This window comes from Zalophus californianus, chromosome 15 (assembly GCF_009762305.2).
Source record: "Zalophus californianus isolate mZalCal1 chromosome 15, mZalCal1.pri.v2, whole genome shotgun sequence".
Lineage (NCBI taxonomy): Eukaryota > Metazoa > Chordata > Mammalia > Carnivora > Otariidae > Zalophus > Zalophus californianus.
This window is the reverse complement of record NC_045609.1, coordinates 62,822,861-62,844,130: the sequence shown is the minus strand read 5'-3', so window position 1 is coordinate 62,844,130 and position 21,270 is coordinate 62,822,861. Positions and strand designations below refer to the sequence as shown.

Sequence of the window (21,270 nt, the reverse complement as noted above, 5' to 3'; positions counted from 1 at the left end):
CCTACCTCAAGCCGGGCTCTGTGCCAGGCCCTGCAAAGACCACGCTCTAATGAGGGGATGTGGGCTGGGCTGACGGTTCAGGTGTGAAGCTAAGAACCCCCCAGTCCTTGGAATCCACAAAGAACTTGGCAACGGGGAGAAAGGGTCTTCCCGGGGGAGACACAGGCCCGACCCTGGAGGAGATGGGGAAGATTTTACATTAGATTCTTAACCATGAGTCTGCTTTTATCAGGGTAAACCAAGCACAGACACCAGAAATGCTCAAAATGCCAAAAGATCATGAGCAAGAAGTTTATTTTTAGCTTCACTTTCCCTTAAATATATTGTTTAACCAGGCAATAAATATTGTGTACCTACCAGGTACCAGAGCTCATGGACTATAAATAAAGGCTCTGGGGGCAGAAACTGAAGGTGTTTTGCAGATTCGTGGCCTCAAGGAGGTATCAGATGGATCAGAGACCTCCAGCAGCCTGGGCAGTGTCCCCCAAATGACACTGCCTGACTGGGTGGGCAACCAAACTGAGGGTCCTCCCCTTTCTCCCCAGGGGTTGCTGGTGAACCCGGTGTTCAGGGCCCACCTGGTGTCCCAGGTTCTGTGGGTCCCAAAGGTAAGTCAGGTGCCAGGACGGTACCCAAATTTGCCATGTCCAGGACCAGGATGGATCACAGAGGTCCGGGCACTGGGAATCCCGGCAAGGCTGACCTATTGCCCCAGACCTGTGCAGGGACAGTGGGCCCAGAGAGTGTGCCCCCACAAAGGAGTCCCGGGGGGGGGGGGGTCAGGACTGGGGCTCTATTTTTGGCTTCATGGAAATTTGGGACCATGTTTGCATCTCTCTTCAGTGGTCCCATTATATGGCCCCTAAGTGGGTGGATGGGTAAGGAAGTCCACAGTCAGACAAGTTCCTCACCTGACCTATGCCCAGAAGCACTCGTTCAAGAGCAACATGTCTGGACAGCTCGGGGCAAATAGGGCCTTCTCAGTTTGACGCCCATCTGGCCAACTCTCCTCCATACCGCCGCCCGGGCCCAGATGTTTTACTCTGACCGGGGAGGAGCAGGGGCCTCTCAATCCCACCAGCTGCAGCTGCCTCCCGAAGGAGAACTTTGCATTGGGGTCATCCTCAGATCCACTGACTTGGGGTCAGCTGGGAGTGAGCCCCGCCCCCCCGCCTTTCCCCGTGGGGTCGGACGTCCCCGGCCTGTGCCTTGCCCCTGATGGTGGTTGTCTGCTCTTCCTTCTCAGGTTCCAGTGGCTCCCCTGGCCCACGGGGTCTCCCAGGTCAGTGTGCTGCCTACATCAATACGTGCTATTTCTGGGGAAAGGAAAGGGATGCCTAAGGGAAGAACATTTTTAAAGCAAAAGAAGTAGTTATAAAGTGAGCCTTTGAGAGACCCCAAACTCCCGTCCGTCCCCAGGTCCCCTGAAGCCGAGGTCAGGTTCCCAGTGGGTCTAGTGAGATCCCTTGCGACCTGGCTCTGGAAGCTTCAGCAGCAGGCGGCCCCCATCCCACTGCACCTGAGCAGAGTCTCTGCGCCATCTCCCCCCAGGGGCCAGAGCCCCTCTGCCGCAGCGGTCCTGGAGCTGCAGGCCACGCTGGGCCTCAGGCCATTGTCTCTGCTCGCGGCCCACATGGCGTCCCCACCCCCGGGCCTGGTAACATGGGCAAGGAGCTGGCCCAGGACAAGGGAGCCAGGGACATGGGGAGGCGTCTGTGGAGCGCAGCCCTTGACTTTGCCCCAGGGTGTGTGTGTGTGTGTGTGTGCACGTGAACGCGTGTACATGCCCCTCAGCCCCAGGGCTGGGGCCACTCATCTGCCTGCGTGATTTCCTTCACTTGCAGGCCCTATAGGTCCCCAGGGGCTCCGAGGGGACGTTGGACTCCCTGGTATTAAAGGTAAGCTTGGGAGAGGGCTTGGGGGAAGGGGATGTCACCCTCTGGATGCCCCTTGCTCAAGGAGGAGGTCTGGGGGGCAGGGAGGGTCTGACAGGTGTGACCAGCGGCCAGTGCAGGCTGACAGGTACGGGAGCAGAGGGGAGGTCAGGATGGTGGGAGAGCTTCTCTGTACACACAGACCCTGCCCTTGCTTGGTTGTCGTCCCCCCCCCCCCACCACCACCACCAAGGCTCTTTACAGAGTTGTCTATTACCTTTTCAGGGGACAAAGGACCTCTGGGGTCACCAGGACCCAAAGGTATGTTGCTGCTCCTCAGACATCCCCATCATTGCCTGAGTCCTAGGAACCCAGCTAGGACCCCTGCCTCAGTCTGGGGGTGAATGTGAGAGCTCATTCTAGCCCGGCCTCCCGCCTGGGGACACACGGGCAGGAAGCGGGGAAACAGCAGCCGCGTCACAGTGCTGTGGTTGGGTGGTCTGCAAGGGGTCCGGGACACGGTGTTGAGGCGTGTCCCCTCTAGTCTGGTTCTCCTTGAACCCGTGGCGCCCACTTGACTGACAGCAAGGGACTGGGGTCAGTCTGTGGGTGACCCTGGGGGAGGGCAGGCGTGGTCCTTGGTCCACCAGTCCTTGTCCGGTTCTCGCCAAGCTCCTGACCGCAGCTTGCGGGCACAGTGACAACTACTCGCAGCCAGGGGTCCCTCCCGCTGAGTGAGGGGGTTTTCCTGGCTCCCGACTGACGCTTCCTGCCCCCCGACCCTGCCCCATGTTTGTTGCAGGTGACCAGGGAGAGAAAGGACCCCGGGGCCTCACAGGTCAGTCCTGCACAAGCATCTGCAGCGATCCCTTAAAGACTATCTTGTAAATCCACCGGGCCCTGGAGGTGGAAAGAAATACAGACGTGTGAGACAAACCCTCTGTCTAAAAACCTCTAGAGAACTTATAATCTAAAAAAAACAAAGCAAAACAACAAAAACAAAAGCACAAGATAAAACAGTGAAGGGAGTGGAAACCAGCATCAAAATGTATGTATAGTCCAGACAGTAAATGTCTGGAACAGAAAAGGGAGTTTCTGATTGTCTTGGATTATTTGGGGGGAATCCAACTGGGAAAATGAAGCTCTTCCCAAAGTAATAGAGCGTCCACGCTCCTTGTGAGCCTCTCATCCACTTAACCTCCTGCCAACTTGAAGGACTGAAAATGGAATCCGGAGCAACAGGGCGTTGGCTACAAGGGGCAGCCATGTGGGGCCAGGGAGTAAGAATCAGGCCCGCGTCCCTTCGGCCCTGGTGTGGCTCTGGGCCCGTCCGTGCCCATTGCTCAGGGACGCTGACCGGTAGCCACTAAGCAGAGGCTGTGTCCCCAACCTCTGTTTGTCACCTCAAGCTCTCTGGTTGGGCAGGCGGCAGTCTTGGGGGTGGGTGGGGAGGGAGGAGCGTCCTCATAGGTGTCAAACACCCATATCTTGGAGGCCTCCAGGCAGCTAGCCCATTTCCTTTGCAGGTGAGCCAGGCATGAGAGGCTTGCCTGGTGCTGTGGGTGAGCCCGGAGCTAAAGGAGCAGTAGGTGAGTGTTGCGAAGGAATGGGTGCAGTAGGTCTGCCCCTGCCAGTCATCATGGCCGGAGAGCTGAGAGCCTGCTTCTAGAGCTGCCTCTCCTGTTCTCCAGTCTGCCGGCCCCTGGCCCGTGTACGTGGCTGGGCCTGGACAGTCATCTGGGTTTCTCACTGCTTGGGGGCAGGGGGGAGGTTGGTGACCCATCCATGCTGGTCCCTCCCTCTGAGCCACTTGGGCCCATGGGGAGGACAGATGAGTATCGAGGTCCTTTGGGACCTGCAGTGTTGCAGGCCTAGGCCTGGTACTCCAGAGCTGACGTCCCAGCCAGATCCAGGGTTTAAGTATTTTGCTGATGCTTAGCGTGGTGCTTGCCCAGCAGGACATGGAAGCTGGCCACGGACCCTCCGAGGGTCGAGCATTTAGCACCAATTCCTAAAAGGGTCTAAGTTCCATCAGTGGGGATATGGTAGGTTCACTTTCTCATTCATTTAACAGAGCAAGGAAGCTCTGGATGTACATAGGATGCCATGTGGGGCAAGTCAGATGCTTTACCTTCGAAAGGGGAGATAAAGCTCGTATAAGGTGATAGGTGCCCCGAAAGGTCCAGAGTGCTGTGAGGGCACAGCAGAGAGAGAGTCCTTCCAACTAGAGGGATGAAGGAGGGGGCATTTCATCCGGCCTTAGAAAGTAAGGAAGACTGCATCATGGTCAGGTTGGAAAATTCCACACAGAGACAAAATGAGTGAGGAAAGACAAAGTGGGGGGAGCAGAGAAAGCGAGACATGGTCCCAGGAGGACACCCCTTAGGACAGAGGTTAGCGTAATGCCCAGAGCAGAGGCGATGAGAGCTTGGAGGACCTTGACTCCTAGGACCTTGAGTGAACAAGGCGGACACATACTGAGCATCTGGTGTGTGTGGAGCCCCCCCATAGGTCCTGGGGATGCAGTGGGGAGTCGCTGACCTGTTAATTCTCTGCAGGAAAATACAATTACTGGTTGAGGGGAAGAGGCCAGGGAGAAAGTGCCATCCAGAGGGGGTCCCAACGACGGGGCTGCTTCCGTGGTTGGTGGCTGTGGGAGGGGCCGCATGGGCTCCCACCTGGGAGACAACCTGCCGAGAGGCTGCAGGGCATTTGAGGGGGGCAGGCCCGAAGTCACTCCTGAGGTAACTACTGAGCCACGGTTTGGTTTTCCTAGGACCTGCTGGCCCCGATGGACACCAGGGCCCAAGAGGTGGGTCATTGCCCTGCTCTCCTCACACTCACTGCCGGGCCGGGCCTGCCCTGCCCACGTCCTAGCAGGCAGGGCCCCATCCCCTGAATCCTAACGCCAGCAGGGCACACGTCACGTGGACCTTGCGAGGCCCAGGTCTGACTTCCCTTCTCCTTTCCACCTGCCCACAAGTTACTCAGGAAAACCCCAAGAAAGCAGAGGCTCAGAGGTGCTGGCTGGTTCAGCTTTCCTAAAAGGAAAACCTTTCTGTGTTGCTGGTGCTCTCTAGGTGAGCAAGGTCTAATGGGGATGCCTGGAACCCGTGGCCCACAAGGGCCTTCTGGAGACCAAGGAAAGCCAGGTAAGGGACTGGGAAAAGGGGACCACGGCTGTGTGTGTGTGTGTGCGTGTTTACACGCCCGTGCATGTGCCTTATCCCGTCTTCCTCCAGCATCTCAGCTGCTGCAAGGGATGGCTTGCGCTGTGTATAGTGACCACGGGTCCTGACACCTCTGAGTCACCACCTCTGGCGATCTGGTGGCAGAGAATGACAATTAACAGATTAACAGAGAACGAGTTTTAGCAAGGAGCAAGGAATGTCTTAAAAACTGCAAAGTTTAAGGCGATTTCCATACCTTGCCCCATCCATCTCCCCTCTGGCCATCCCTGGGCCCTCACCGAATGCCCCCCCCGTCTGATAAGAGGGGCCACTGTTGGGGTTTCCTCTCAAGGCCCAGTGGGAGCCAGGCCACAGGGCCACAGGGGCTGAGACCAGAGCAAGCTGGGAGAGCTGCAAGGGCAAGGTGGCCATCGTCAAGGGGCCTGCTGGGAACGGGGGGCCCCGGTCCCTTCAGTGTGTGCTCAGATAGGGAGCACCGAGGGAGGGAGTCTTGGGGGACAGCACTGTGGGCCCCTGTCCCTTCAGTGTGTGCTCAGATAGGGAGCACCGAGGGAGGGAGTCTTGGGGGACAGCACTGGGGGCCCTGGTCCCTTCAGTGTGTGCTCAGATAGGGGGCACCGAGGGAGGGAGTCTTGGGGGACAGCACTGGGGGCCCCGGTCCCTTCAGTGTGTGCTCAGATAGGGAGCACCGAGGGAGGGAGTCTTGGGGGACAGCACTGGGGGTCCGTGAGTGTATGAGCTTGCTGGGTTCCTGGCTCTCAGATGCCGAAGGGTGTGACCCCAAGCAGGCTAAGAACCATCGCCTGATGGAGCAGTGGTCACGTCACTGCAAAGTCCAAAGAAACCTTTGTCCAGTGCTGGGAGGACCCTCGGCTGAGGGTGTGGCTCCTCAGCCCTTCATCCATGTCTCTCTCTCTCTCATATTGTTTTCTGTAGGTCTCACAGGACCCCAAGGACCTCAGGGTGAGTCATGGGGCCCCTCCCACCTCCAGACGACACCTGCCCAGCCGCCTCCTTCTGGCAAATGCCTCACCAGTCACCTTGGGGTTTCCTCTCCTCCCTGCACTACCGCCCCCCCCCAACCCCACACGCAGATTGGTTCAGGTCCTTTCACTGTGAGTCTTAAGAAACATCTAAGGAAGGAAAAATACAAAATCCAGAAAGCCATTGTGGAGACCCGAAGTTAAACCATGTGCCGATTCAGTCCGCCTGGCCCAGGGTGTAGGAGCCCCAAGAGGAAGCTCCAGGCCCAGGAGCTGCACTGGCCCCACAGAGGCCCCCAGGGTAGGAGAGGGGGCTCCCCTCATGCAAGGGCCCAGTCTCCCTGGGACAACTTCAGCGGCAGAGTCTGTCCTACAGTTGCACTAGCGTTTACCCGTTTGTTTTTGAGCTGTTACCATGCCCACCCCCAACTCCTAAAGGAAATTGGGTAAAGATGTGAAATGAAGTCAAGCCACAGGTCTCCCCCCAGAAGTTGAGTACACGGGGCCTCCTTCTCATGCGCCCTGGTGGAACTCAGCCGCAAAGCCCAGGTGGGAAGCAGCAGCCCAGCCCCTACTCCCCTCCACTGCTGGCGGGCATACGGGGGGGGGGGGGGGGGCTCATAACCCAGACCGACTGGGATCCCCCAAAGCTGCGTCCATGGGCCTCTGCCTCCCTCAAGCCCAGCAGTTGCCCCATTTCCTAGAGAGGGAGAAGGGCTCAGAGCAAGAGCTCCTCGAGGGGCCCCCAGGCTAAAGCAGGAGGCAAAGCCAGGTGGCTCTGCAGGTGTCGCTGGGCACTGGGGGCTGTGCCCAGTGACGGAGCACAGTTACTGCCACAGGGGTCTGGAATTGCTGGCCCTCAGTCATCCCCACTGACTTGTTTTAATCTCATCAGGACTTCCTGGTACCCCTGGCCGACCAGGAGCTAAAGGTAAGTGATTTTCCAGTTCAGATATTCCTTCTTTTTACTAGCCATTTTTGCGGGAGGGGAGAAGCTAGCAGGAGGGAGCCCCTCTATGGCCAGAGTCTGGATCAACAGTGGCATCTAGTGGCTTCAGCAGAAGGCAGTGAAGCTGGGGAGCCAGATTCGTTCTGATCCACTGAAGCCCTGAATCCTCGCGCCCCGCCCCGCCCCCACACCTGCCCCCTCGGTCCTGAGCCTGGCCTGGTACCAGATGTCTCCAGGCCATTGTTGGAGGAGGAGCTGGAAGGGGGTGCTGCCTCTCAGAGCCTGTCCATATCCTGGCTTGCCTCTAAAACACCCCTGTTCATGCTCTGTCTCCCTGGCTTAGGCTTGGTCCCCCCCAGCGTGACCCTTCCGTCGGACAGGAACCACCTTTGTCCTGTTCACTCACGCAGGCCTCCGTGTGCCTGTGCACCCCACAACCTTCTCTGGCAGGGGCTCTGACAGGTGGGGAGGAGCACCTCAGTGCCCCTCAGAGCGCAAAGTCTAAGTTGCAAGAGGGGAGGTCCTCTGCAGGGGTCTGGCCAAGGCCACTCTGGTACCCCTGCACACAGGGGACACTCTCGTCCTGCTCCGGTCCTTTGCCATTGTCCCGTTCTGCAACCCTGGGCCAGTCCAGGGGTCAGCGGTGCTCAGGGACAGTTTTTCTCCTGTTCCAGTGACTCCACATTCCCAAATCCTGACATTCCATGGAACTATGCTGTCGTGAGCAGTCACTATCATCTTGGGGAGACCCTAGGAATGGAATTACTACTTTCCAGAAACTATTCCCAATGACTAGTTGGGCCAGGGAGTTCTTTTGGGACAAATAAGTGTAATTCCAAAATAATAACTGAGTTCCTCTATCCCAGGCAGATTAACCTCTGGGGCTATAGATCTGTTCATGGATTGATAAGCACCATTAGGAAGAGACTCCTAGGTTTGGGGATCCCTGAGGATACCAGACAACTTCTCCTTCTCCAGGGCCTGTGACTTCCTGTCCAAGAGGGGTTTCAGGCCCTTCCTGGGGAGTGTGTGCAGGAGGTGGACATTTCACCTAACACCATGTTGTGTTCCAAGAAAACAAACACCAGTGCTTTCTCCTCTTGACCTTGACCCAAAGGGAATGGCAGATAGCAAGCAGAGAACCACCCTCTACTTCCTCCAAGGGGGAATCATCCTCTCTGTCGTGGTGTGGGTGATGGACTTGCCCACAGATCATGGGAAATGACAGAAGAGGCCCCCGAGGAGCCCCCAGGGGAGGGCTTTTCTGTCCTCCACTCTGTTCACTCAGTTCTCTGGAGTCAGTGCATTTCCAGTCCTGAGAGATGCCTCATGGAGGCAGTGTCCAGTGGTCCTTAAGTTTGGGAAAGTGTGAACCCGGATCCCCTGGTTGTAAGTTCTCCACCCACATTTGCATTTTCGACTCTCTCAGACAGAGGCAGGAAAGAAGTCTGTCAACCTCTATGTAACTCAGGCTCTCCCACACTTACCAGCCACGGCCCCCCTTTCTACTCTGCTTAGCCTCTACTACTGTCCCAGGAATTAGCATCCTGAGGGGCACTCCGGGGACCAGGCTCTACCTCCCAGGCTCTCCGCCTCTGTCCTTTGGCCTCTTGGGACTCTTCCAACTGAGGCAGTTCCCAGCAGAAGCCTGAGAGGCTCAGCATGGGAGTGGGGATGACTCCCGGCCAGCCTGGAAAGGGAGACTCTCCCACCTCCTCAGAGGAAGGCCCTCCTCAGAGTGCTGGCTGCTTCCAAGAGCTAACGTGGGCCAGGAAGCCGGAGGTGGCCTCAGGGTCTCTGGCCGAGAGATTGGTGCTTCGTGCATCCTGCGTGCTCCCCTGCGGTTCATTAAAGTGCCTTTAGCCCGAGGGTTGGAGGCACAGGAGTGGCTCTCAGACTCCATCGGAAGCCTTGGAGATGATTGATGGAGCCACTAATTGACCTTGGGAGTAACTGTTCTCTTTCACCTCCCCTCCCAGGTGAACCTGGAGCTCCAGGCCGGATCATGACTGCAGGTAGGCAGGCCCGGGAGGGTGGACATCTGCCCCCAGCTCTGCCTTGGCACCCTCGGGCAGTGCTATTCAGGGCTTCTGGCAGCAGGGGGGAGGGCTCTTGGATCAGAGGTCATGGGGGCACACATGCCTGGCCTGGGTTCCCAGCACCTCTGAGCAAGAAGAGTGAGGGTCCCTGTTCCGTGTGCTTTGTTTTCAGAGGGATCATCAACGATCACTGTCCCGGGCCCCCCAGGGCCTCCTGGAGCCATGGGACCACCGGGACCTCCAGGTGCCCCAGGTCAGTCGTTTTCTTTACTCTGAGGTTGCATTTAAGGACAGCAGTGTTTGCTCAAATCCTGAACCCCAGGAAGAGTAAGGAGCCCCCTCTGGCCCAGCCTAGTGAGCGCCCATCACACCCCAGCAGGTACCCCAAGCACCTGGCAGGCATCGCCTCACCAGGCCCCCACAGCCCCCCGGGGAGCCTCAGGCAGGTGCATGACTCCCCTGTGGTCACTCGGCTGAGTGGCAGCAGGGGCAGAATTTGGCCCAGGTCCTTTCCCCTCTGGAGCCTGTGTGTGACTTCAGTTTGTTGCCTTTTGGAAAACAATTTGATAAAATGCATTAAGCGTAACAAAAATGCTAGGAATCTGTTTGGAGAAACCATCTCCACATTGTCCAACCACAATGAGATGGCTACAAAATCACAAAGACTGCGAGCCGTTATTGAGAAGTGCGTGTCCTCCGAAGCTGCACTTGTATTTTTACAAGATGAGAAAAAACATGCTGTAAGAAAATGAAATGCTTACAAATTAAAGGATTATAGGTGATACTTTTTCTATTTTTCTAAAAACCTGTGATTTTGTTATATCTTTTTTTTTTTAAGTTTTTTTTTTTTTTTTTAATTAAATAATCTCTACACCCAACGTGGGGCTGGAACTCACGACCCCGAGATCCAGGGTCACATGCTCTTCCGACTGAGCCAGCCAGGCGCCCCTATTTTTTAATTTAAAAAATTTTACATGTAAGTGGAGTAGGTGATTTAATACAACCAACGCAAATATGGGATCAGCCTTCTGTCCTGATACACTCCAGCAAGAAGGGGATGCTGAGGGTGCTGAGAAGTCCCCAACCACGGGGGTGGGCAGAGAGGGCGGCCCTGCCCATCCCGGAGCCCTGGGGTTCAGGAGAGGAACTCTCATGGGATGGACCACAGGGCTGGTCTCAAACTGCTTATTGCTCTCAAGTGAGCAAGCTGACCTTTTTGGGCCACTGTTCCATGCCTTGGGAGGTAGCCACGTGTCTCCCCGGTCACCTGCCCTTCCTTCAGTTCTTTCTAGAACTGTGACCCTAGAGGTGTGGTAAAGCCTTTTCTTCTTGACTCCATCTCCAGGTCCTGTGGGCCCAGCTGGTCTGCCTGGACAGCAAGGTATGTCAGTCCTACAGGAGCGTAGGACTGTGGGCTCAGCGGGGAAGACTTCCTTCCCAGGCTGGACTTGGGACCCCATCTTTAAGTGAGGTGACAGACCTGCATTTGGGGAAGGGAGCTGAGGGGGTGACCTGGTGCTTCACCAAGGGCCTCGCAAGGCCTCAGCTGCAAGGGGAAACACCTCTCCTCCTTCCCATGTTTCTGAGAACATAGGGGTCCTCCAGACAGGGGGTCGAGGCTCTGTGGCCCCCTGGCCAGGGTCAAGCTTGACTGTTTCGTAGGTGTCATGCCTCTTGTGAACAGACCCTGATCATTGTGCCACTGTCCCGCGATTTATCCAAACACCAAAAAACGGGCTTAGGAAAAGTTGGTCCAGTTGCTCCCGGGCTGTTGGGGCTGCAAACAGGAATGTTCACAGCCAGCTCTCCGGCCCCGGCCCACACCCCTGCGGGCCTCCAGGCCCTCTGGACAGAAAGCAGGTCGGGGTCGCTGCACATGGTGCCCACCTGACCCTGTGTCCTTCTCACAGGCCCACGCGGGGAGCGAGGACTTGCTGGCGAGTCGTTCTTGGGTAGCCACAGCTCCATCTCCGAGGTCCTCTCCACCCGTGAGTGCCCCCGTGTTCTCTGGGGAGAGGTGACGCCGGGGCGGGAGCAGGGCGGACGGCAATGCACTGGGGCCCCGCGGCAGCTGTCCCAGCGCGTCATCCTGGGTCCCGATGTGAGCAGGGATGACAAGTTGCTCTGAAAGGCGATGCTAGCCTCGAAGCAACAGCAGGGCTTTTGTTGCTCTAGGGGGTGAGTCACTGGGATGGGGCAGCTGTCAGAGGTTCTTGGGATTCTAGGGGGGCTGGGGTCAGGTGGGGCCTCTGAAGTGAGCTGGGCGCCAGGAGAATGGCTGGCAGGAGTCCTGCATCCCCCACTCGGAGCAGGGACCAGGGGTCCGTGGGTTCTGGGCCATAGGCCCGGCCTGGGAAGGTGAGTTCTGGGTTCTTCTGTTCCTAGGGTCCTTTAAAGAGCCCACGCAGACATGCTGCTGGGCCTCCCGCGTAGACACCTGAATGGCAAAGACCACAGCCAAGCCTGGTCCAACAGTCACCGTGTGCTAGACATGTGTCGTGGGACCTCCCTGGGTCTACACAGTGCTCCTGTGACATAGGTCTTATGCCTCTGGTTTAGAGAGGAGCCAACAGAGGCCAAAAGAGATCAAGAACTTGCCCAGAGTTGCCAGCTGGAAGGAGCAGAGCAGGAGTTTGAACTCAGGCTGACAGCAAAGCCACGTCCTTAGCTGTCGGGGAGTTTGCCTGCAGCCCTGCCCTGCCTTGCTTGTGAGCGAGGAGCACCCCTAGCAGAGGGGGTCCCAGAGGGCCTTGGGCCATGACCCACAGCTGGCCTCTGGGGTGGGAGTGTAGCCCGGGGCCCTGGCACTGATGATCCTAATGAGGGGTAATGCTGGCAGAGAACAGCCTCACGAGAGTTTCTGCTCATTTCTGCGTTTTTTCCCTCCACAGAAGGTCTTGATTTACGAGGTCCCCCAGGCCCACCTGGACCACCTGGGCCTCCAGGTGAGCATCTCAGGAATCACTGGAAGGTGGAGAATTGTGGGAGACAGGGCACTTAGTGAGGAAGCCGAGATCCTGATCTCGGGGAGGTCGGGTTCTCTGCTGGTTCAGCATGGCCTCTTGCTTGCTCTCTTCTGTAGGACCTTCCGTTCCAGGCCCGCCAGGACCCCGAGGCCCAGCAGGTGAGAGCTGAGCTCCCCGGTGAGAGACACAAGACTACGGCACCCAGAGCCCAGGCCTGGCTCTCAGGAAAGCGCTTCCCTGCCACTTCTCCCGGGCCGAGGGGTCTTGGCCCATAGCTTGGCCTTACAAAGTCTTGGTGGTTCTTTTATCTAGGAGAAGGCCTGCCAGGCCCGCCAGGATCTTTCCTGACCAACTCAGGTAATGTTATACAGTCAAGTCCCACCTGTTTTCCATCTCAGCCCTAGCTCCAGGACGTGCTGTGGTCACAGGCATGTGGTCTTCCTGACCTGCTCACCATGCTTCCTCCTTGGGACCCTCCACCACAGTGTATGTGCATAAACTCCGTAGAATGCAGAACAGGAGTTCTGCAGGTAGAACAGGAGACCATCCCAGCCCAAGCACCCTGATAGCCCCTACTAACCTAGTCGGAGGGAGGGAGGCGGTTCTGCACTTGGGGAGCTTCTGGACTGACTGGTTTGTGACTGGGGACCTGGTTTCCATCCTTGGGAAGCCCAGGTCTGATAAGTAGGCGGGACACACCCACATGAAAGAAGATAAATGTTGACCGTATGACACGGAAACATATGGAAATAACTTCAGAGCAAACGTTAGCCCCGAACTTGTCCCTTGTGGAAAATCCACCCACCCATCTATTTGTCCATCCATTTGTTAGTTTTTTCTCTCATTTATATTTCTGCCCAACCTTCCAACTATCGATCCATCCACTTATCCACCCAACTGACGAGTGTGGATAGAGCATCTGCCGTGGGCCAGCCTCTCACAGATGGTGCTGCTCCCTCACAAATACCATGTCCGCACTCAAAACTTTTTTCTCCGCAGAGACCTTCTTCTCTGGTCCCCCAGGCCCCCCTGGCCCCCCTGGCCCCAAGGGAGACCAAGGTGAGTAACGTTTTAGGGCACAGAAGGCTGTGCGTCCCTGTTTGCTCGAGGGGGCCGGGAGGCAGGACGAGGCTGGATGACCTGCGGCATCTGTGTGTCCTTCTGCCCTAGCCCATTGGGGCTCGGCAGTCTGTGGGGGGGGGCGGGGGGCACAGGGGCTAGAAGCTCCACAAGGAATCCCCGCCTCTGCACTGGCCTACTAGGAGGGGAGGCATGAGGAACCCCGCGCCCTGGGTCTGCTCCAGCACAGGAGCCCATCCCTTGCCCAGGGGCCCCTTGAAGCCACGGCACCTAGTAGGTACGCATCTCACAACTGTCTCCTTCCCTCAGGCCCCCCAGGCCCCCGAGGACACCAAGGTACAGTAGAGCTGGCGTCAAACAAAATGTGGGGTGGGGGTGGGGTGGGGTGGCAGAAGCTGACCTTCCTAGAGCCTTGAGCTTCCTGTAAATGCATTTTGTCCAAACGAGCGCGGGTGGATCAGTGTGGGTGTCTGAATGGTTGGGACCGCATGTGTGCACGTGCGTGTGGCAGCTCGAGGTTGGGGGGCCTTGGGAGGGAAGGTGGGGTGAGGCCTGGGCCTGGGGAGGAAGAGGAAGAGGGGTGCGCCGCTGACTGACCCCTCTCGGGTGTGTCCCTCAGGCGAGCAAGGCCTCCCAGGGTTCTCAGCCTCGGGTAAGTGCTAAGCCCCCGCCCCCACTGCTGGCTCTGGCCAGAGCCCCGCAGCCCTGGCTGACGGCTGTGTGTGTGGTTGGCTTCCAGGTGGACTCAACCTGCAGGGACCACCTGGCCCCCGGGGACCCAAGGGGGACAAAGGTCAGTGAGGGGAGCAGCCAAGAAGACAGGCCTGAGAGCGGGAATGGCTCCCAGAGTCTGACTAGAAGGCAGGGAGTGCTTGTGCTAAGGCTGGGGAGGAAGGAGGGGCTGGAGGGAGAGCGGGGAGGGCATGAGGACAGCCTCTGCCGGAAGGGAGCTCGTGGTAGCACTGCAGAAACGGAGGGACTGGGGACAGCTGTTGAGTCACCTGCGGATAAACATGGCTGGGTCTGACCAGGGAAGGGTTCCTGGAGGGGATGATGCAAACAGGGCTTCTCGTTTTGGATTCCAGGTGATCCTGGGGTCCCAGGGGCTCCTGGCATTCCTGGTGGTCTCTCTCAAGGTAAGAACCAAAGGTGACCAAAGTCCTTCTCCCCCAATTCAAGCAGGGACACCGATTCACTCATCAGTCCACCCACGCACAATCCCGTGTTGATCAGGTCGCTTCTCCGTGTGCTAGGCCTCAGGGCTGCCTTCACGGTGGTCCTAAGTTGGTGGGGGTGGGAGGGAAGGACCCTGCACAGCAAAGGTGGCTCACGATGCAAAATGATGGAGAACAGAACAGACCTGGGGGCCAGGGGCACGGGGAGGTGAGAGAGCCTCTGGGGGGGTGAGCAGGTTGAGGAGGGAGGGTCTGGCCTGGGCAAGCTCAGCTCTGAGCCCCTTTCAGACAGTGGCTGCTACAGGCACTCCCTTCCTCTCCTCTTGGAGAGACCCTCCTCTCTGTCACCATCTTCTTTCTCCCACTAAGAAAGGCCCCCCCTTCCTCGGGCTGTGGAAGCAGTGTCGGGGCCCCTTCTTTTCCTAGTAGACTCAGAAGGCTTTCCTTCCTGCAGGGGGATCGTCGTCGAGCACCATGTTCATGCCAGGCCCCCCAGGCCCCCCAGGCCCCCCAGGGCCTCCAGGCTCCATCAGCAGCTCTGGCCGGGAGATCCAGCAGTACATCTCTGAGTACATGCAGAGTGAGTGCTGGGGTCTGAATGAGTGTGTGTGTGTGTGTGTGTGTGTGTGTGTGTGTGTGTGCACACATCTGCTCTGGCTGGGGCATCTCCAGTGCTTTCTGAAGCTCAGCTATTTCAGGAAGCCTCCAGTCTCCTCCTCCTCATGTAAATAAACGCAACAGATCCCGTTGCCTGTACCAGCAGGGGAGGCTCTGGGAGTGGGTGGGAGCTGGAGGCGGCAGGCAGGGCCAGAGGGGCGTGCTTGTGTGTGCGTGAGTGCGTGTGTGCAGGGGACAGCGGTCTGTAGGCCAGGCCTAGATCAGAAATCCACCCTTGGAGCCAGGATGCGTGTCCATGCACGCTCCTCACAGCCACCTTCTCACGGCTCCCCACACAGGTTGGTCCTCACCCACACACCCACACGCTTGTCCACGTGCGCACACAGCCACACACACGCACACTGTCACACACGTGTGCACCCCCGACCTCCTCCCTGTACTTCCCGTACATGTGAGGGTGTGATTTGCAAGAATGTGGGCACAGAGCTTTGTCAAATGGGTGGCTGACTAGAGCCTCGTTGGTCCTCGGTCTTCAAGTAGCCCCTGGCCCGGCACAGGCCTTGGCCTCAGTTTCTGTCTGTAACCAGGAGTCTAGGCTCCCTGCTGGCCCTGTCTTGAGCCATGGAGGTGGTGGAGAAGGCATCTCATCAAGTGCTTCAAGGCATCTCTGTGGGGAGGACATGCCGTCTCGGGGACAGGCTTGACTTTGCTTTCTTTGTTGGCAGGCGACAGCATTCGGTCCTATCTCTCTGGAGTTCAGGGTCCCCCTGGACCACCTGGTCCCCCAGGGCCTGTCACCACCATCGCGGGGGAGACTTTCGACTACTCAGAGCTGGCAAGCCGCGTCGGGAGCTACTTACAGAGTAAGCCTCGCCCCACCCCTGTAATGACCCCTTCCTCCCACCGTCACTTTGTTCCAGAGCATCCTCACTTTGCCCTTCTGGATGTGGAGTTCAGTTCTGGATTGATGGCTCTCCAGCCGCTGGGATCTGCCTTCTAGAAGGGGTTGCTCAGATTAAGAACAGAGGCCACACTGCAGAGCCACACTGGCCGAGCCTTCTTGCCATTGACAGATGTGTCCTAAGGGTGTGGAAAGGGAGCGAGATGGGTGGGATCTGGAAGGAGTTAGGCTAAAGCATACTCTGGAAAACAAACTGCATTTCTTGCCAAACAAAACAAACACAAAACCACCTTTGATTTTTTTCACGCCTTCACAATAGCTCCTCACACCCCCGTTCATTCATTTGGGCAAAGGAACGGCCAGCCGGGTCCTGGTGGTGCGGCCGTGGGGAGGCTCTTGCTTCGGTCTTGCTAAGCAGGTCACACAAGGTTTCCTTCCCCACAGCCTCGGGGTACAGCATCAGCTCCTCCACCTCCATCTCTTCTGAGGACATCCTGGCTGTGCTGAAGCGTGAGTGTCCACGGTGGGCTGGAGGGTGGGAGCTCTGGAGGCCCAGCTCATCCCCCATTTGAGCCCGGTGAGGGCTGCAGGGAGGGGGCGCCCCTTCTCGTTCCCGGCCACTTGTGAGTCCGGACTCACTGGAAAGGGGGCAGCAGATCTCCCCGTCCCCAGGGCCAGGTAACCGGGCAGGTGCCTTGTCAGGTACCTGGAAGCTTGCTGATTCCCCCTGTGGACTGAGAACCCAGACCCCGGAGGGGCGGGCGCAGCCTGTCGGGGCAGACCTAACTATGGCCAGCTATGGTGCTGCGGGCCCCTGGGGCCTGGGTGGGCCCGCTCCAGCACATCCTGTCCTTGCAGGGGGCGACGTGAGACAGTATCTGCGCCAGCATCTGATTGGAGATTGGACCCTCCAGTCTTTGGACTACGCCGAGCTGAGCAGCCGCCTTCTCAGCTACATGTCCAGTGAGTGTCTGCCCTCCTGGCCTGCCCACTGCAGGCAGGGGGTCGGCAGGGCCCCGGAGGACGGGGTGGGGGCTGAACTTGCCTGCACCGGCCCCCGATGCTCCCCTGCCAGGTGGCACCAAGCCCAGAGGGAGTGAGCTGTGTTCAGAGCCATTCACATCGACGGCCCCAGAGCAGGTGGCTGAGCCTGGCCCAGGAGGCCAGGAGAGTCTGGGGCACTGTCCTGTATGGAGGTCACACACAACTTGCATACATGTATGCAGTGTCAATCTGTCACAACTTGGGGTTTTGTTCCTCAGGCTCTGGAATCAGCATTGGGCTTCCTGGCCCCCCGGGACCCCCCGGCTTGCCAGGAACATCCTATGAGGAGCTCCTCTCCTTGCTTCAGGGTAAGGCTGGTCAGGGGTCATCTGCCCATGTGGCTTGGGGTGGAAGGAGGAGGCCCTTGACCCAGGCCCCCCACTGACTCCTTGCTCTTCTTTGGGTGTCTCAGGGTCTGAATACAGAGGCATCATTGGGCCCCCAGGTCCCCCTGGGCCCCCAGGGATCCCAGGCAACGCGTGGTCCAGCATCAGCGTGGAGGACCTCTCTTCTTACCTGCACAGTAAGGCACGGGGAAGAGGGCAGCCATGGAGAGTTACTATTGGACCAGTCCCCCAGTCCCCCTGAAGCACATACAGGGCTGGGCCCTGGAGAGGAACACCCTTGCTTTTGAGGTGCTTTCAGCTATGACAGGGGGACTGGTTGGGAGAGACAGTGCTCCCAGGTGCAGCCCCTAGAGAAGTCCCGAGCAGGGTGTGATCCTGTGGCAGGAGAACGGGGGAAGGGGATGGGATTCGGGCTGAGTGAGGCTCCGGACGGGGAGCAGGAGGGCAGGCCCGAGGAGTGGCTCCAGGGTGATGCCAGGAGCGGGGCCCCCGGCATTCCCTCCTCCCCTTCTTGCAAAGAGGAGCTGCACCCGAGTGCAGGCTGGGAACTCCGCTTTCCCAGCGGTGCCATCCCTAACCTTTCCCTTTCTCTCGCCTCCCATTCAGCTGCCGGTGTGTCCTCCATCCCCGGCCCTCCAGGCCCTCCTGGTCCTCCAGGCCCTCGAGGGCCTCCCGGGGTCTCGGGAGCTCTGGCCACCTATGCAGCCGAAAACAGCGACAGCTTTCGGAGTGAACTGATCAGCTACCTCACAAGTAGGTGCCCCCTTCCCAGACCTTGCTCCTCCGAGAGGGCAGCTGGTGCTTGAAGGAAACTGGGCGGCCAAATGCATGAGCCCCGCTATCGGGGAGAACCCAGGTTCCTCCTTGCCGGCACTCCTACTCCAGTGCAAGTGTCCTGAGGTTCGCACCCTGCCCCACCTAACGCGGTCTCCTTCCTGCAGGCCCGGATGTGCGGAGCTTCATCGTGGGCCCCCCGGGCCCTCCAGGGCCCCAGGGGCCACCCGGGGACAGCCGCCTCGTGTCTATGGACGGCTCCTACAGCCGGGGCAGCAGGTCCTCTCACAGCGAGTCGGCCAGTCGGAGCTCCTCCTACAGCTCTTCCACAGGCATCGGAGGGTCCAGTGGAGGCTCCCTCGGTGAAGGCGGGGCCTTTGGCCTAGACATGGGCCTGGGCCGAGGCTACGGGGGAGCAGTAGAAGGCGGCATGTACGGTGGTGGAGGTGGACCGTTCGGGGCTGGCTTCGCCGGAGGTCTGGACTACAACGAGCTGGCTGTTCGGGTGTCTGAGAGCTTGCAGCGTAAGTCCTAACCCTTGGGCCTTGGTGCTGTGGGGAGGTTGGAGGTGGGGAGTCCGTGAGCAGCTCAAATTATAGACTCCAGGAATTCATCCTCTCGTTTTCAGAATGCGTAGGCTGTGAGGACAGCACTTCTAGAATCAGATGGGCGGGGACTGAAGGCAAGAGGCCCAGACCCAATTCACAGCCAGCCTAGTTCAGGAGCCCCAGTCAGGACAGGGCCTCTTTTGCAGGGAAAGGGCATGTGGGGGTCTTTGGACTTTGCTTCCCCAGCTAACTAGCTGTGGGTCTGAGAGGTCTTTATGACAATGATGGTTTCTCATGGGGCTGAGGGAGGGCTGTTGGTTAAGAAATCCTCTCTCCCTGTAGCATCTCAGCACGGCTTTGCCGTCAGCAAGCCTCTGATGAAAGGCCGTGGCAGCAGAGGCACGGGCCAGTCAGCGGTGTGGGGGTCGGGGGCAGGCCGACAAAAGGAGCCGGCAGGGCTTCTCCCTTGCTGCCACCCCATCTAGTGGGATGTTTGGCAATCCAAGGGCTCTGTTCTGTGAAGAGGGGGCTGGGGCACTCTGCTGCCTGTGCCCACACCCTGGTGCTTCACAGGTCAGGGCCTGCTGCAAGGGATGGCCTACACTGTCCAGGGCCCACCGGGCCGCCCAGGGCCCCGGGGCCCCCCCGGCATCAGCAAGGTCTTCTCTGCCTACAGCAACGTGACTGAGGACCTCATGGACTTTTTCCGAAGTAAGGGCAGCTCCCTGGTCACTTTCCCGACACTTACTTTGCTGCACAGTCTCACATGGGAGAAACCAGTCTCCCGAGAAACCTTGGGTTATTAACACTTGAGAGGCTGAAAAGCTGATAAATTCTGAACTCTGTTTTGGGTCCCAACTCTACCTCTCCCTTCCTGTGCTTCTCTGAACAAATCCCTTTGCCTCCCAAGCTCCAGAGTAACCTCTTGTCTGAGGCCAGTCTTCTCCCCCTGCAGCTTACGGAGCCATTCCAGGCCCCCCTGGGCAGAAAGGAGAGGTGGGCACCCCAGGACCCAGAGGTAAGTGGTGGCAGGGAACTAGCCAGCGGGATCCTATATAACCACGCCCTCTTGCTGGGAAGCCGCCCCCTTGCCAGTGCTGTCTAGGGGGTGGGGGGGGGTGTGTGTGTCCCCTCCAGGCCCCAAGCTCCCACTTGACTGAGCATAGCCCTCTCTGTACTCCCAGGTGAAAGGGGCCCCGCAGGACCACCAGGTCAGCCTGGGCCACCCGGCCCTCGAGGGCACAAAGGAGAAAAAGGAGACACAGGTAAGCCTTGGCTGCCAGTTTCTGCAGTGCTGGCAGGCTGATGCTCAGGGTAGTAGGCAATTTGCTCCAGAGCAAGCCTGAAAAATTAAGGGAAATGCCAATTACTAAGGCAGATGCTGCCACTGACATAATTTGCAAAACAATGAAACGACCAGCTAGGGAAAAAGGAAAGAGACTGCCAATGGGTGCAGGAAAAGAGAACCACTCGGTGATGAAATAGGGTAAACAATTTAAATAAATTGATAGTCTTACAAAAGAGTTCATCTTTCAAGCCCGTTTTGCAGTTGACGGTTGCAATATAATTGCCCAAGCTGAAGGCCACAGGCCACAAGATATTTAACTTCCTCCTCCTCTGCTAACTTCCAGGCGACCAAATCTACGCGGGGCGGAGAAAGAGAAGCATTGCTGTCAAGCCGTGAGCTTGGAGGGACAGCCTGGCTGTTCTTGCAGTGGCTTATGGTGCTCCCGTCAAAATCTCTCCAGGGGGCGGAAACTGGCGGCTCACTTCCTCCTGACGCAGCACAACCAAACAGTTAACTAGAACGCCTGTTTTAGTCTGGAACAACCTCTCTATAGGTGTATCATCCAGTCGAAGGCACACAGCCTGAACCACCGCACGGGGCGGCATTACGGCAGCCGTGGCCGTGGAGCAGGACCGGCCGCTCGGCTGGCTCGCCCTGAGCCCTTGGCCGCTTCAGCTCTCGGTTCTGGCCGCAACCCAGCACAGCCCGTTACGCGGAGGCTGGCTTGGGAATCCTTGAGCTTTGCCTAAAAATGAGCCAGAGGAGGGAAGACGGGGCTGGGGTGTGCTCTGGTCATCACTGCAAGGATGTGCTGTCTGCCCCTTCCTCCCTGTCGGTTCTGCATTCTCTAGTCATAGAAAGGACTGGGCTAAGAAGCAACTCTTGCAACTGAAGAAATTAAGAAATTCACTTGCCCTGAAGCTGGTGACAGGGTTTCTCATCGTCGTTCCTCACCACGTGTCCTGCTCTCACTTGCTCAGTGGGTCCGCCTGACGGTAGCTGGGGTCTCCTTCCCCGGGGCGTGCTAGGGTCCAGAGAGGTGTCCTACCGAACCGGACCACAGCAGGGGGGGAAGGGCGGTGGGGAAGGAGGGGAAATAGAAAGCCTGATGCTGGGAAATGGCACGGGGGACTGGGCACAGTCGGTTTTTAAGCATTTTTCAGTATCTCAAATGTATGTTAGATGAAGTCATTTCAGTTGCAAAATTTAGAATTAAAGTTTTTTCGTAATATTATGCGTAGTGTGATCCATCTAACCAAAGTGGGAGAAAGACAGAATGAAAAAAAGGGAGGAACGGGGAGGGAAGCAAAGCAGGAAAGAGAAATGGGGGATGCAGAGGGAAATAGTACAGAAGGAAAGACAAGAAGGAAACAAGGGAATGAAAAAAATGAAAAGGAAAGATAAAAGAAAAACGAAGAGGAACAGAGACACAGAGGTGGGAAAAGACAGGGAGAGGGAGACAAGGAGAGAATGAAAAATGGAGACAAAGAAGG

General features: G+C 57.9%; 1 protein-coding gene across 2 annotated transcripts in view; it reads left to right on the top strand.

Moving 5' to 3' along the window:
• COL17A1 (collagen type XVII alpha 1 chain) overlaps positions 1-21,005 on the top strand; it is a 50,800-nt gene extending 29,795 nt beyond the window's left edge. For both annotated transcript variants that reach the window (XM_027597188.2, XM_027597187.2), the window contains 34 exons: positions 546-608; positions 1,247-1,282; positions 1,845-1,898; positions 2,160-2,195; positions 2,677-2,712; positions 3,401-3,463; positions 4,651-4,686; positions 4,955-5,026; positions 6,002-6,028; positions 6,944-6,979; positions 8,977-9,012; positions 9,209-9,289; positions 10,382-10,417; positions 10,947-11,024; positions 11,928-11,981; positions 12,119-12,160; positions 12,315-12,359; positions 13,002-13,061; positions 13,392-13,418; positions 13,702-13,734; positions 13,822-13,875; positions 14,168-14,218; positions 14,712-14,837; positions 15,601-15,738; positions 16,221-16,286; positions 16,635-16,739; positions 17,039-17,128; positions 17,233-17,343; positions 17,774-17,920; positions 18,109-18,465; positions 19,063-19,200; positions 19,445-19,507; positions 19,674-19,754; positions 20,121-21,005. In XM_027597188.2, coding sequence (XP_027452989.2) covers positions 546-608; positions 1,247-1,282; positions 1,845-1,898; positions 2,160-2,195; positions 2,677-2,712; positions 3,401-3,463; positions 4,651-4,686; positions 4,955-5,026; positions 6,002-6,028; positions 6,944-6,979; positions 8,977-9,012; positions 9,209-9,289; positions 10,382-10,417; positions 10,947-11,024; positions 11,928-11,981; positions 12,119-12,160; positions 12,315-12,359; positions 13,002-13,061; positions 13,392-13,418; positions 13,702-13,734; positions 13,822-13,875; positions 14,168-14,218; positions 14,712-14,837; positions 15,601-15,738; positions 16,221-16,286; positions 16,635-16,739; positions 17,039-17,128; positions 17,233-17,343; positions 17,774-17,920; positions 18,109-18,465; positions 19,063-19,200; positions 19,445-19,507; positions 19,674-19,754; positions 20,121-20,173 — 2,531 coding nt within the window. In that variant the 3' untranslated portion in view covers positions 20,174-21,005. The remainder of the gene's footprint in view (positions 1-545; positions 609-1,246; positions 1,283-1,844; positions 1,899-2,159; positions 2,196-2,676; positions 2,713-3,400; positions 3,464-4,650; positions 4,687-4,954; positions 5,027-6,001; positions 6,029-6,943; positions 6,980-8,976; positions 9,013-9,208; positions 9,290-10,381; positions 10,418-10,946; positions 11,025-11,927; positions 11,982-12,118; positions 12,161-12,314; positions 12,360-13,001; positions 13,062-13,391; positions 13,419-13,701; positions 13,735-13,821; positions 13,876-14,167; positions 14,219-14,711; positions 14,838-15,600; positions 15,739-16,220; positions 16,287-16,634; positions 16,740-17,038; positions 17,129-17,232; positions 17,344-17,773; positions 17,921-18,108; positions 18,466-19,062; positions 19,201-19,444; positions 19,508-19,673; positions 19,755-20,120) is intronic.
• The last annotated feature ends 265 nt before the right edge of the window (positions 21,006-21,270 follow it).